Genomic DNA, 15,415 nt, shown 5'->3' with positions numbered 1-15,415 from the left:
CCTGGAAACATCAATATCTAATGATAAATTAAAACCATTGGAAAAAAAAGACACAAGTGTCCTTAAAAGAATTTTGCAGCCTAAGAGATCTCATTAAATTATGGCTTTCTCACATTGGCCCTGGCTTTGCAGCCAGGTACAGCAATGTAGTGAGAGAAGCTTCCTAGGCTGCTGTAAATCATCCCTGGGCTAAGACACTGTGTTTAATGTAGAGGAACTTGGAATCTCTATAGCTCCATCAAAAACCAAATGTGGAAAATGCATTAAGGCCACTTAATGGAGAGCTGAACCACTGTGAAATATTCCTGCAATGGAATTGTTGCACAGAATGAAGTGTCTGGCTTAGATGTGGAGTTACAGCAGTCTCTTGCCAGGTATTTTGAACTAAGGGCTAACTTTAAACTGTATATTGTTTCCAAGAATTACAAGATAAATAAATATCCCTGATTCCACATGATAACTAAACATTATTCAGCTTCAGTCAAAGTACAGCCAAGGGCTTTAGAGCCTGAACCAAAGCACACAGGATTTGAGTGTCTCGTCTTCAACTAGTAACTGAGTCAGTTACCAGCACAAAGAGAGATGTCAATCAGAGACCTCTAATGCTTTTTCACTGCTGACACATCAATTCTGGCTCTGGACATATTTCTGCCTAGGAATGTGGGGACAAATCTAGGCTCTATGGGAAACCTTGACAGCAGCAGCAACAGCTTTAAATTATGTGTGTTGCAAAGGGGCTGAATCCTTTTCTCAGACTACTAATCTGCAAAAAATGTAATATTCTCCAACCCTTTTGAGCCTACTTAAAGAAAAGCTGTCACTAACCAAACAAGATTATTGCTGGAAAGCATTTTTTGCCTGGCCTATAAGCTCATTGTGGAAATGCTTTTTTTTTTAATTCATCAGTCCTTAAAGTGGATTTTCCAGAGACAAAAAATGCCTCATATATTCCCACTTGTACTGTAAATTTTGGTCTCAGTCTAGCAGAACACTTAATTCTCGGGTGCTATGCTGAACAGGAAGGACAGATGCTTTCCTGACTCACAATCAGGGAGCTGATCATTTAATGACAACTGGCAGAAACAGTTTTTCTGCCTAAAACATAATAAAAGTCAGGAGCTTCTATCCAATCAAGAATGGCAGCAATGCATAATGTACTGATGAATGCAGATCAGTAACAGTTAGTGTCAATAATGGGATCTCCTTCACACTTTTGTCTATTCTGTTGCCTTCTCAAACACCTTGGCACTCTATGGATGACATAGGACCCACCATATTTTCATCTAGTTCAGCAGGTTTTATGAGCATCAATAACTATTTCTATTTGGCAACTGAATAAGTTAAGGATTAAAATGCTTGTCTGAGGAAATGCTAGTTCCTGTTCTTTCCCACTGTCCCAAATCAAACACCAGTAAATTACTTGTCACTTTGCAATTGTCCAGGATTCAAGTAGATGCACAAACTGAATGCAACCAATTGCAGTTGGTACTAAACCTGATTTCTGTTGGTGCAGAGGCCATCAGCAACATTAGGAAACACTCTGAAGTATCATTGCTGGCAGAACAGAAGACCAGGGGGACAACCCCTGTTGTAAGACACTCAGAGAAGACCAGGAACAATGCACTCGCTATGTTGGACCATCAGGTCTTAAATGCAAGCAGTGTGCTGCAACAGCTCAAAATTATCAAAAGCCCTGCCATCCAAAACTTGAATGAAAAGGTAGGCTCTGTAGATTTTGAATGAAATCTAAAAAAACAACAAAAAACCCCAACCCAACACACCCCCCCACCCCCCACCCCACCCCCCCTCCAAAAAATGCTTTTTTTGATGTTGTAGTAGATGTTATTTTAAAAGGGTGTTTACATGCATTTTTAAGTCTGGAAAATGTCACTTTCTTGCCACAGCCATGCAATCCCATTAAAAACAACTGCACTTCTCAGCTGTAGTTATTTTCAACCTTTTGGAAGCCATTGTTCCCAGCACAAGGAACTGTTTAAGCACTCTCTAGTCTCAAGAGAATATCAGGGTAATTTCAGAAAGATTAATGCAAACCTCCTCTGTGAGTAAGTTAACCTAAGCAGAGTGACTTTGTCCTGGAGTGGATAGGGAGTGCTCACATATCCTTTGTGTCACCTCTGGGAAAGAAGGGGATTTCTGTTCTGCAGGGCAGCAGTAAATACCTGATAGTAATAATTCATGACAAATCTGGAAGAGCTCATCCACCTAAGACTTTAGGTTCCATATCTGTGTCAAAATACACAGAGGTCTTGTTCTGTTAGGGGTTACCTGGATCCTTTAGAAGAAGACATTGACCCATGGTCTGGATATAATTAGGGAACAGTTTCAGCCCTTTTTCTCAAGAAGAGTGAAGCAAGGGTCTTCGTGCAACACATGGAGCCTAACAAATGGCTCCTGCAAGGATGCTCAGAGTCACGGGCTGCTATTGCATCCTTCAAATCAGGGGAGAGGGACCTGTAACTAGCAGTGATAGCCATCTTTATAAGGACCAGATGCTGTGTCTTAGGGACAATCCCCTCCTATATTCAATGTTCATATAATATCAAACATCTTCCTTCCTTCAGGAATGTATCTCAGACCCCCAGAGGCATCCTGACATAAGCATCTTCATTATTGCAGATCTGTGGTGTTCCAGGAGACCAGCCATGTGCCACAGCAGCCTGTGGGGGAGCTTTGTGCCAGGACAGTCATGGACTAAGGCAGTGTGGAGGCCCAGACTGCACTGGAGCTCTTCCTCTCTCCTCTGAGGCCTTCAGGAAAGCTGAGGAGACTGCTGTGTTGCTAAATAACTTGACTACTCAGCTACAGGAACCTGAGAATCAGGTGCTGTATATCAAATCTACATTTGTTCAGTAAAATGGATGGAGGATGAGATTTAGGAGGTCACAAATCTACAAATCTCTTTGGATAAAGAGCAGTGACATAGTGATGGAGTCTGTCCCAACATCATAGACCTATCATGATTCAGTACCAGGTGCCAGCCCCACCAAAGGATTGGCTTTATCTAGATCTTCTTCCTCACAGCTTCTAAGATTTCATAAGTCATGGTGCCCTGTGTCTATGGGAGTCAGTGGAGTCAGGCTAGCATTGTCTATATTTTTACTGGGAAGGATTTAAATGGCACCATTTGTCAGTAGCCTGACATGGTTATTGCAGTGGGATTACTGCTGTGCATGGCATTCAGCTCTATTTATACAACTTCATACTACTCTTATGGTTGCCAATAAATTACTTCTGAAAATAATTATAAGATGAAGCTTTTCTTCCCCCAGTAATGTTAAGGAGGGCATCAATTAGTTGACTATACTGCACAGTAGCAGTGAAAAATAATTCAAGCAAAGTGTGCCAAAGAAAAAAACCAGACAAGTCCCAAAGCACCAGTAAGGAGTTTGTTCTTATTAACAGTCAGAGATGGTGCCTGTTACAGTTATAGGCAAAGCACATTTTTCAGCAGAAATTACATTCTGCTGTGGCTTTGTTCTGTTGCTGCAGGATGCCTGGGCATCCATTTCCTCTTTTTAAAATGCACATGATACTGCATCCCAGCCAGCAGGGAAATGGGGGCACCACCCTGGGGCCCCAGGACACGGAGAGGCGGCAGCCAAAGGCATCTGCCGACCCGGGGAGCGCCAGCCAGGCTGCTGGGACATCGCCTTTGGTGCGCACAAACCTCAGGCACTTCCGTGATAATATGAGTGAACTATTCTGACATGTCAGAAATAAAAACATCAGCATTTTTCTCGTTGCATGGGGAAAGACAAAATCTCTTCCCTCTGCAGACCACAGATGTACCCGGGCCACTCTTGAAGGCAAAGCCCCTACCAAAGTAAAATATTGTTGGAATTTGATAATTAATCTGAAGTTCTCACTTAAATTATCAAGAACACTAATGTAGTGGTGAAATGTAACTTTCAAAGACAAGCCTTGAACTGTACCTTCCTTGTGTCCTCTTCAAGTGTTTTTTTAACAGCAAGTCCAATATGAAATGACAAATGAAATTACATCTTCTGTGATCAGATCTGAATCTTATAAGATCTGCTTTGATTTGAACCCAATCAATGACAAGCTACCGCACTACAATGACTGTCAGTACTCTTTTTTTAGAAACAGAAGGGAGCTGTGGTTTAGCAGTGGTTGCAGAGAGAAAAAAATACTTGATTTAGGCTTTTTCTGAGGCCAGATGAAGACCAAGATGTAGCAGCTTCTGGTGTTCCCCAAGGGGACTCCTACTACTTTTCAAAGCCACATGAAATGATTCCAGCTGAGGCTTGGATCAAAATTACCTTTGTGTCAGAGCCCAGCTTGCAATGCAATGACAGATAACCTGCAGGAAATGGCACTGCTGTTTCTAATAATATTTCCAGGTTGAAAGCATTAGAAAAATGGCAGAAGACAGCAAACTGAAAGGCTCACGATTTAATGGGCAGCTGGAGATGGCTATGAGTCAAATTGAAGCTGATGGAGAGATCACTAAGGGGTTCATCCGAAAAGTGAAAGACTTCTTGTTAGGTAAATATGTGCTGTTCTTTTGACTAATTTTTCATAAATATATTCCAATATAATGCAGTGTGATAGACAGATGATCTAGCTGTATATGTATGAGATTTCTTATCTACCTCTTGAGCTGTGTAAACTGTTTCTAGTGCTTCTTTCTCCCAGGTGACAGTACTTTGTATCAGTTTTACAATATATCTGTTACATTCTGATTATCATCTTTTATTACCGTGTTTAATTTGAAGTAACTCCTGCTGTTCTTGGTTTATCTGAGTAAAGGACTACTGAGATAATTTCACACAATATATAATGGCCAGGCACGTCCAATGCATCCTCAAATTGTTATTCCACCCCCTTCCTCCAGGCCCATAAATAGAGGCTCTCGGTAGGGAGCGTGGGAATTAGGACACATCCCACTCCATCGTCTCCATAAAGCTGTAACTCAAAGAATGAAAGGATTCTGGTAGAACTTCACCGCTCTCATAAAAAAAAAATAACAAAACAACCGTATATACCCTAAAAATTTTCCACTCTTGGGATTGCAGAAAAATGCTGTAGGAAACAGGTCCTAAAGTTTTTAGCCATATGCACATCAAAGGGTTCAAATGTGGTAGGATTTTCTTTAATCTCTTCAGTGCAGCTGATCTCATAAATTTCTATAGGTTGCAGTCTTTGGCATTCATACCTCTGCATCCAAATGGGAGCAAGGGCAGAAGACAGAGGACTTATTTTGTTCAGAAAAATTTACATTATTTTATTAAACTGAAAGATTTAGGTCCATTTAGTTTCTTAAGAGTCTCAAATTTTTATTGATAGCACTGAAAATTCTATCTTTCACTCTTTCTTTGTTTCTTAGTAGACATTCAGCATTCATTAACAACAATAAAAGAATTTTTTCAAATCTTTGTTTTATTAATTGAAGTTTAAGAACGGGAACAGCTGAAAAGCATACTGTTACATTAAATCTGCTGTAGTCAACATTGATGTGAATGGTGATTTTGGATGAATATATGGCTACAGAAAATAACTCTCAGGAATGCACCACTGTTTGCACACTAAATATCTTCTATCTAAATCTTGCTGAATTAAGTTACTCTGGAGATTAACACAACCATTTAATATATCTCAACTGCTTTATCACACAAGGTCTTGTCTATAAATGGAAGTGAGCAGAAAACAAAACTGATTATGTGACTTCTCAAGGCATTGACTACTCTAACTGTGTGTGCTTCTGCCTCTTAGCAAAGAGCTAGGACAATTTGTAATGGGAATTGTCAAAATATGTTTTTTTCTGTTGTAAATTCTCATTCTATACAAGTCTGACCCAAGTTCCCTCTGCAGCTTAGCCTTTCTCATTAACCAGCAAAGGAACCACTTTCTCAATATTGTGGCAACTCCAGGGAAGGGATTACACCCACTGGCCAGCTTGGAAATCTCCATTCACACCCCAGCCTCACCAGCACCTCTTTGATCTATGGGCCAAGGGAGAAATGGGCTCTGACACATCTAGCTGTGCTGGACACTGATTTAAAACCCTCCATGGCCTCTGTCCTACATCAGAATTTTAATAACTTAGTTCAAAGTGGGTTCAAATCCTCATTTCAGCCAGTTTTGACAACACTAACAGCAGTACCTGGAAGCATAATATTAAATTACAAAATTTTGGGGATAATTCTCTTACCCCCTTGCTGTGTCTGTCAGCTTTATTCTCCAACGTAACTCAAAGGGTAGGCAGCCATAATGACCATTTACTGGGAGGAAGGAGCTACTTCAGGATACTCACAGTTCCATTTCTGTTGCAGATGAGAGTGCACCTCCAGAAGACATTGAGAAGGTGGCAAATTATGTTCTACAAATAAACCTTCCCCTGACTCCTCAAGAGCTCACACGCATGCTTGACAAACTCCAAAGCATTATGAACCACTGTGAGAAGTACAAACTGAATAATAAGAGAAACATAAAAAGGGAGGATGCTCAGACACTGCTGGTGGAGGCACAAGAAGCTGAGTAAGTAGAGTATTCTCATACTGGTGTGGCAGCTCCAGCTGGGGTGGCACTGTGCACAGTAGGACTGCTCCATACCCCTGGCAGTATCCCAATAACACTGGAAGGAGAGCTCAGATGGAGATTTCACCTTGCCTTTTCCACAGGGCCTTTCCAGCAGGAAGGAGCCATAGCTACTTGTGCTGCAGGAGCCAACATGCTGAAAGGAAGCAGCTCGTGACAGCTCTGGCTCCTCTTCCTGCTGAGTCAAGAGGCCAAAGCAGCTACTTAATTCCACCTTGGAGCTGGTGGAACATTACATATGGCTTACTGGATGGTTTGAATAAGGGTGAGAAAGACCCAACAAGAGAAAATACATGTTCATCTATAAGTCTTCCCTACTAGCAGTGCACCACCAGGCAGCCAGTGGCATCGAACCCTGAGTACAGCAACTCAGGTGCTCCCTGACAAAGTCCTTTTCTGAGGTTTTGCTTTACCAATTTACTACAATTTTAATGGTTGTTTTTGGAGTTGAGGAAACATTCCTGCATGACATCATGGGTGCATTTCAAACATGTTCTTGTTTTGCTCACCACACCATGATATGACACACACCTTCTTTTTTCCATTTTAGCAAAGCAGCTAAAGCTCTTCTGCCAGTGGAAGAAATTAATAATAAATTAAAAAATGTTGTGAAGTCTCAAGGGCACTCCAAAAACACCATCATGAAATTAAATGAAGAGATACGAGTCATCAGAACACAAATCTCTCAGGTATCTTGCTGCAAATATTTTATTTGCCATATTTATTAGAAAGAGACACTTCATTCTGAAGTTTCCTTAATATAAACTTAAAGAAATAAAACCAGAATGTGGCACAGATATGACACCAATTTGATACTGCTTAAAGATCTCTTAATCCATTGACAGTCCCTCATTACCACGTTCCGCAAGCTGGATGGACATTGCATAAGGAATCACAGCCTTCAATTGCTCTGTTTTAGGCTGAGAACCAAGTGAACCAGACAAATGATAAACTAAAGGACTTGTCAGCCAAACAGACTGAGATGGAAGATGAAAGTGCCACATGGCAGGCAAAAATTCTGATGAACAAGAATCAAGCTAAAAAGGCAAGAGCAGAGGCAGAAGCAGCTCACAAGCGAGCCCAGAATATTGATAATGTAAGTCCTTCTGTCACATATTAAGGGAAAAAAAAACTCCTCCATGTTTATTAGTATTTTTGCTTCAGAAGCATTGCCTTGCTGTCATCAAAAATCATTTTTTCTTATGCCACTCATGTAAAATGCCACAGGTTAAGAAGAATTTTTGTTTTATTTTAAGGTTTCTGGCATACACTTCTGTTTGCTTGAGTGAAAGAAAACATACACATTTCTCTGGCTACTTCACGGCATTTTTTCTTGCACTATGTATAAGATTTTGTCCATGGCCAGTCACCATGAGCACCAATAAACACAACAGAACAAATCACAAAACCAGATATTAAAATACATGAATGATGGAAGCAGCCTGACAATTCATCCTTTGCTGTTCGCCTTCAGAGAAAATTGCTTTGGAAGTTACTTGGAGTTTTTGGTTGGCATGATACTTTCCAGTAGTTCAGTTTTCTTGGAAAATGCAGCTAGAAATTTGCTAAAGTGGCAAGAACCAAGTACCCACAGCACAAGCTTGGAACATGGCCATATTTCCAAATTACAAGAACCATAGGCAAAATCTAAACTACAGCCACAACAGCAACCTAGATCAGCAGGGAGCAGATTAGCCAGTAAATATTACTGCAATTGAAAATGTAAAAACCCCAATGTTGCTACAGATAATTCATTAAATTTTAATTAAGCCTTACAGGAAAATGAAATTTACAGAAAAGCCCTATCAACAGAAGCAAAACAGCATAAACTTAAAATATCTTAAATAATATTTTCTTTATATCCTTACCCTTCCCTCTCCTTTAGATTACTCCACTGGCAGTTTTTTTAAATTTATTTCTATCGTGTTTTGCAAAACATTTTCAATGTCTATAAATTAAGGATATATTTTTTAATATTTAAGAGAATGAGAAATCTAAACTTTGGCTCAAAAAGGATGTTAAAAAAAATATTAAAACGTCCTTCTGTACACCAGATTAATTATGAGATGCTCTTTAACTAAATAATGGCATTTTGTTACAGGAATTTACTGATGTTAAAAGAAAGTACACCATTCTTCAAGAAAAGCTAAAAACCCAAGGACCTCCAAAAGTAACACTAGAAAAGGTGAAACAGTTGAAAGAAGAAGCAGAAAAATTGGCTGAAGAGACTGAAAAAAAGATAAAAAGAATAACAGGTAATGTTCTGACTTCCACAGTGAGTGGTAAGCATTGTGACAGTCATGAGTTCAAGGCTGAAGTCCTTGCCCACAGACACTAACACACTAAGTTCACCTAAAATTAGGTCTAAAACAATTTACCTGGTGAAAATCCCTGCCTGATGCTACTAATTTTGAAAGTATCTGCTTATGTACTTTTTCTGACTTAAATCCATTAGTATAAGCAAAGGTTAAGAACTGTGCACACAGGGACTTGCAGTGATTTTCTTCAGTTTAAAAACAGGGCAGGTGCAAAACCTGCATAAAACCTGGCTGCAGATTTAGCTGGAGTCCCTGATTTATGCATTTGCTTTGGGCACTTGGACCTCTGATCCTTCCTCTACTCTCTATCTTTCCCCACATCACCCAAGTAAGGGATAGTATAAGTAAGGGCTTGTGTGATAGAGCTGTAGGGCAGCTGTTTTCTGTCAGTTCATACTTGTTCCCCTTCAGACATTATCTCTGAGCAATGGCAGAACAAACCAGGTACAATTACCAGCTTGTAGTAACTGAAGCTGACGTGCCCTGGATCTGTGGGGCCATGACTGTCAGGCAGAGGGGTCATGGGCAGTGGAGACTGTAGCTGCTGTGGCTGTACCAGCACCACTGCTCACACAGGCTTAGAGGGTCACCAAAAAGGAAGAGCACATATCAAGTCCCTGAACACAGGGAACCTAATTGTCCTTGTAGTGAAGGTCTGGGCATTCCCACTGGGAACCCTTAGGCCTTGGATCCTGCCAGGCTCAATATCAGAAAATACCATGTAACATCAGCAAAACCAAGCAGAAACTCTATCCTAACAGAAAATTCTTCAGACAGGATCCAAATAAATATTTTGAGCACATACCTTAAGGAAAGGCATTAAGATCATCCCAGTCACTCCAAATGCCTGCAAGATAAGGACATTAGAAACATGTAGTGAATCCTGTGGATTTAAGTCACTAGCAGTATGTTTACGTTAGTGTAGCTTCATAGGAACCAGCAGAAAATAGTTACACAAGTGAAGGAGACCTATGCCCATCACACCCAAATTGTCTAGGCTTTACACTCACCAGGACACACTGTTCCTCTGAGTGTTTCCATTTAAACCAAGTCCTTTAAGAGCTCCATGTCCTGCCCCATCCTAGCTGATGCACAAAAGCACATGCTGAGAAATTAATTTCTTCAAGGCTGCCATGCTTCTCTTGCTATCCAGAAGACAGACTTTTCCCTCCAGTTGCATATATGACATTCCCCATTCAAAATGGGATTATTGCTTCTGAAACTTCTGGGAAGAGAAATTCTGCTAATCCCTGGATTTTACGTACACAACAAATGTGAGCATCATTGCATGTCTCTGCTCTTCCAGATTTGGAGAAGAAGCTTCGGGAACTGAATCAAACCAAACAAGATAAGGCGGAGCAACTGAGAAAACTAGAGGAACAAGTGATAGCCATTAAAAATGAAATTGTGGAGCAGGAAAGCAAGTATGCAACATGCAAGAGTTAGGGTCTGAACAGACCATCAGGTAAAAATGAAGCTGAAATCACCATGATTACCACATCCTGAGCATCCATTACCACTGTCCTCTGGAAATACATCTGGAGTGGCCTTGTGAATAATGTAATTTTTATCTTTTTTTCTTTTTCTTCTTTTGTCCTTTTGAGTTTATATGGAAATAGGAAATACCTTGTAATAAACCATCTGATTTAGTAATCAGATGTAGTCTTTGAGGGAGCTCTACAATATACTCCTGTGCACAGTCTAAGGCTTCTTGTGGTGGGGGGTGGGTCAGAAATGCAAAAGAAGGATTGCTCAGAGAGCAAAGACAGAATCCCAACACCCTATGTCTTCTGCCAAACCCCAAAAAACGTGGTTGTGCCATGACCCTGCACGGGACTGCCCAGACTCCGATGGGGCGATGCAGATGAAACCCTGCGGGCTCCTGCAGCCACCCCTGCTGACAACCAGCAGCATCCCCAGGCATTGTCACTGCTCCAACCCCATCTCTTCACTGAGGCATTGCAGGGTTCCCTCACCAGGAGCCCTGAGGATGTGAGGGTTCCGCTGTGTTCCCTGGAAACGCGACGGGCTCCGGGCGGCGGCTCCGGGCCATCAGCGCTGGGCGACAGAGCTGATTCCCCAGTGCCCACTGGATGGCGGTGCTCAGATACTGAACGCTGAAAGCAGCTTAGAAATCTTTTCTCTGGCAATGGCACTCCCGCAGTGCCCGTTTTCCTTATGCTTATAAGGGGTTTCAGACATTTTTCATTAACATAACCAACAACTGGAGAACTCCACCTCTTAGGTTTAAGCAGTGAATCTAAAGGGCCAGAAATGTTGAAAGCCTGTTTCTCCTCTTCTCTTCTTCTACTAATGTAGCAGTTCACAGAAATCAGGATTCACTCAGCAATTTCTTTTAGCCATCAAGAGTGCATGAATTGGCTTAAATTTTAGGCTGTACTTCTTTTCTTCTTTTTTTTTTTTTTTTTTTTTTTTAATATATAAATAAAGAAGGAATCTGCAGTTAAGCAAATGTTATAGACGTGCTAGAGTCTTAAAAAGACTGAAGTGACTTCAGTCACGCAATTTCAAAGTCCCGCCCTTGGTACACACACTCCTGCAGGACACAGAGCAGACTAACGATGGACTTTCCTCATTCAAAGCCAGTCGTGTCATTCCTGGACTGTCCCACAGCGAGGGACTTACTCAGCGCGGCGCTGCCTCAGAGCTCGGATGCAGCCCAGACCGCATCTGTAAAACGAGGAATGCTCAGCGGGAACACAGGGCTCTTAACATTTACCCATGGCAGCAGCACCCGTGAAACAATCCTCATCGATCCAACGGGGATAAACACTGCATAGTTATCACCCTGTGTTTACAAGAGCTAAAGTAGCGCTGGTATGCGCTGGGGGCTTGAGTGGGAAGTGCTGCAGGATGAGATTTCAGATACTCCTCTAACTCAAACCAGCTGTGCTCCAGGGCAATATGCAACACGCATTACTCTGTGACACATTCTATTGTGAAAATAATGGAATCAAATTATAATTTTGATATAATCTAACAAAGCCACCTGAAGAAGGAACACACGGAATTTGTGGGTTAGCATTTTCTGAATTTTAGCACTTTAAAAAAATCATCTGTGATGTGTGAAGTTTCTTTTTAAGTTACTAGGCTGGAATCACAATTGTATTTAAACTGACTTTGATATAATGAAATCAAACATCTCTGTTTTACTCAGAGCACACACCTAGCTGCTCACATACAGATCTCCAGATAATGAAGGATTTTCTGCAGGTTTCAGTGCATCTCTGCTGGACTGCACCTGGAAGAGGCAAACTGAAGCTCTTAGAAATTCCCAATTGCATATAAACCAAAATTATTTCATTCATAGCTTTAAAAATCTGAATTCACAAGCAAAATGTTGAAAGAGGACTTCCTCCTAAAATCCAGTGTTGACTAGAAGAATTGCTGTATGGCTTTCCACATGCTGCATGGATGAGGAAACAAGGCAGTTGAATAGGCCTGGAGAGGAGATGTATCCATGGAGTGAAACAGAAATAGCTGGAAGGAAAGTGGAAGCAGGAACAAGAAAGTCAGCAGAGTCTAACCTCCCCTGCCTGCCTCCAAGCATGCTCAGACACACAAAGGAAGCAGATCCAATGGGACCAGTGGCCACAGAACTCCAAATCCATCCTGTGACAAGTTCTGAGGTTTACAACTGTGTGGCATTTCACATTGGAAATGATGCAAAAACTTTCAAAGTGTTTTTTTAAAAGTTAATTTGTGGGGAAAATGCTGTTTCTAGATAAAAACTACCTATTTGTAGTTCCCCCAGACCTCTTCCTTGTGGGCATAAATGGCTTAAAAAAACTGTTCCTTGAAAAAGAATTGAACTAAGTTTCTTGCTGTAGAGCATTTTGGCTTCAGTGGCATTAATCAGAATGCAAACAACACAACCAGACCGACATATAATCAAAGATATATTGAATCAAAATCATATCATCAGCTCTATCTACCAGACATTCAACCACTGCAGTGTTTTAAGAAAATGGGTGAATAAGTGAGTCCCACTGGGGTCAAATTCTGAAATTTTGTTTTTTGAGAAGACTTCCAACCATGCACAAACATGGACACTCCAGGGCTGTAAAGGTGGTTCACCAACCATAAGGACAGGGCACAACACAAAACTGAATTTTTATCATTTGAAGAATCAAATTATAATACTCCCACTCACTGTTTGTCATGAGCACTGCAGAGAGGGAGGAGCACAAGTTCCCTGTTCCAAATTACTCACACACGAAATGTGATGGTTTTGGTTATGTCTGAAAGAATATCACAGTTGTGGGTGATGGTGGCCACCCCAGTCTGTGGCTGAAGCTCCAGCTCAATCCCCGATGTCACATGGCAGGGTTAGCCCCAGGCTGGAACAAAGCACGTTTTCATGTTCTCTGTGGCAAGGCACAAAGGAGCCCATATGGGAGGATAGGACTTCTACAAGGCTGTGAAACAAGAAAAAAAACAAAAGGAGAAAACTTCAATAAAATTTGAAAATATAAGGGGCAGAAAAAAGTTCAGTGGCAATGAAACAGTTGCACATGAGGTGATGCCACTGCCCATCTGCCATGGACCAGAGGAGGCTCTAACACCAGCAAAGTAAAAAATTTTCTGTTAGTGAGGATACAAAAACATTTGTTGTAATGAAACTTTAAAAATGTAACAGGGTTATGAAACTGAATTTGTTTTGTGAATTTAGGAGACCGAATTGCAGAAGAAATTTAGAATATTACAATTCCTGCCCTGTCCATTTAGAGTGATTTAATTTCATGGATATCCTTAATGAAACAGCTCCACAAGTTCTTTAATCCAGAGTCTTGGGTTATGTTTCAAACCTGGTGTTTAACCTTTAGGGCAAGTCACTTGGTATCTCCCTGTTTCTGCTTATCCATCTGTAAAATGAGAATGAACATATTTACCTACCTCGGCAGGGTTTGCTGGGCCAGACAGACCATGGTGTGTTTTCATTCTGGCACTGCAAATAGTGAGGGCAAAGTGTTCTTGAGGGACACTGGTACCTGGTAAAGATTTACACAAGTACACGTGTTACACGTGCACAAGCAAAACCTGGGTATATAAACCCAGGCAGTTGTCCCAGCCACATCCATCTTTTATAGAGACTCCTAGGTGTTTATTTACCAGTAAACCTTTTCCCTGGGTGTTGAGGGGACTGCCACCAGCCAATGAAACCCACATGTTCCCTAGCAGAGGCCAGGGAACTGATGTGCAAGGCTGGGGCAGAGGGGCAGCTCCAGCACAGCCATTCATTCCTTGCAGCTACCCCAGTGCCCTTGAGAAGGCAATAGTGTTCTCCCAGCGAGTGTGACACAGCCTGGCAGTGGCTGGTCTAGGCTTGTTGGGCCTCTCTGCCTGTGCCAGGGCCAGACCTGGCCATGTATGGCAGAATGGCCACCATCCCCAAGAATGGCACTCCTGAGCCACACTTGCTGGCACCACAGCACCAGGCAGAGTGGGGCACTGAGCCTTGCGTGTGACAGTTGCCAACTCCCTGGTTCTTTGCTGGGTTTTTGACCTTACTACGTAAGCATGCACCATTGTCCGTCCATCCATCCATCCATCCATCCCTCACAGGGGCCCAGCTCCATCCACACTACCGGCAGAAGGCAGGATTAGGTCAATAACCCCATTCCTTCTTTGATTCTGACAGGGGCAGGGAGGGGGCCACCCGATTCGTGATTCCCCCCACCTATCCGCATCCCCCTCCCGATTGTCGCACCCTGCCCAGAGCCCGTTCCCGACCCTGGAGAGCAGCGGGAAGAGCACAACCTGCGGCCCGGGGCAGCTGGAGCCCCTGGTCCCCCGCTCAGGGCCCCCTGACTACAGCCGGACAGGATCTTCCCAATCCGCTCTCCCCAACCCAACTGAGCTGCCCTTCCTCGACGGCTGCGCTCCCTGCCCCGGCTAAGGGCCGGCTGCCCCGGGGCAGGGGGCCGGGCGGGAGGAGCTCGGCTCAGCCCTGCGGATGCGGAGGGGCGGAGGAGGAGGAGGAGGAGGAGGAGGGCCGGGGGGCACCCGGCGGCGCGGGGCCGCGATCGGGAACGGCGGCGCCTGCGTGGAGCAGCCGGAGCAGCGGCTTTCGGCGGCGCGTGGAGGGGCAGCCGCGTCCCGTCCCGTCGCGTCCTGTCCCATCCTGTCCTGTCCCGTCCCGTCCTGCCGCGTCCCGTCCTGCCGCTCGCCATGGGCCGCCTGCCGCTGTACCTCTGCTGCTGCCTCGGTAACTCCCGCTCCGTTCCGGCCGCCGTCGGGGCACGGCGGGCTGGACGCGCCCTTGCAGCGCCCGCCGGGGCGGCTCGGGGCGCTCAGCTCGGCCACGCTCCCGCTTCCCTCTCTCACCCTCTGTCCCCATCTCTCCCTCCGCGGCCGCGCAGCGCTGTGGCCCGCGGCGGCACAGGAGCCCGAGTACAGCTATGGCTGCGCCGAGGGCAGCTGCTACCCCGCCACCGGCGACCTGCTCATCGGCCGCGCCGCCCGCCTCTCCGCCTCCTCCACCTGCGGCCTCCGCC

General features: G+C 43.5%; 2 protein-coding genes and 1 long non-coding RNA gene across 4 annotated transcripts in view; 2 read left to right on the top strand and 1 right to left on the bottom strand.

The window, feature by feature from the left end:
- The window catches only part of LAMB4 (laminin subunit beta 4), a 47,001-nt gene extending 36,417 nt beyond the window's left edge, over positions 1 to 10,584 (top strand). For both annotated transcript variants that reach the window (XM_033514803.1, XM_033514804.1), the window contains 8 exons: positions 1,514 to 1,719; positions 2,638 to 2,841; positions 4,383 to 4,527; positions 6,315 to 6,519; positions 7,130 to 7,268; positions 7,499 to 7,675; positions 8,681 to 8,834; positions 10,204 to 10,584. In XM_033514803.1, the coding sequence (XP_033370694.1) occupies positions 1,514 to 1,719; positions 2,638 to 2,841; positions 4,383 to 4,527; positions 6,315 to 6,519; positions 7,130 to 7,268; positions 7,499 to 7,675; positions 8,681 to 8,834; positions 10,204 to 10,343 (1,370 nt within the window). In that variant the 3' untranslated portion in view covers positions 10,344 to 10,584. The remainder of the gene's footprint in view (positions 1 to 1,513; positions 1,720 to 2,637; positions 2,842 to 4,382; positions 4,528 to 6,314; positions 6,520 to 7,129; positions 7,269 to 7,498; positions 7,676 to 8,680; positions 8,835 to 10,203) is intronic.
- Positions 10,585 to 12,800: 2,216 nt separating this feature from the next.
- LOC107204234 lies at positions 12,801 to 14,920 on the bottom strand. The gene is made up of 2 exons (XR_004497702.1): positions 13,815 to 14,920; positions 12,801 to 13,336 (listed from the first exon to the last, which is right to left on the bottom strand). It is a non-coding gene; the product is annotated as an uncharacterized LOC107204234 (long non-coding RNA).
- Positions 14,921 to 14,998: 78 nt separating this feature from the next.
- Positions 14,999 to 15,415, top strand: part of LAMB1 (laminin subunit beta 1) — a 42,576-nt gene continuing 42,159 nt past the window's right edge. The window contains exons 1-2 of the mRNA XM_015627090.2: positions 14,999 to 15,126; positions 15,281 to 15,412. Coding sequence (XP_015482576.1) covers positions 15,090 to 15,126; positions 15,281 to 15,412 — 169 coding nt within the window. The 5' untranslated portion in view covers positions 14,999 to 15,089. The remainder of the gene's footprint in view (positions 15,127 to 15,280; positions 15,413 to 15,415) is intronic.

Source organism: Parus major, chromosome 1A, assembly GCF_001522545.3.
Source record: "Parus major isolate Abel chromosome 1A, Parus_major1.1, whole genome shotgun sequence".
In the NCBI taxonomy this organism is placed as follows: Eukaryota; Metazoa; Chordata; class Aves; order Passeriformes; family Paridae; genus Parus; species Parus major.
This window is presented reverse-complemented; position numbering and strand designations above follow the sequence as displayed.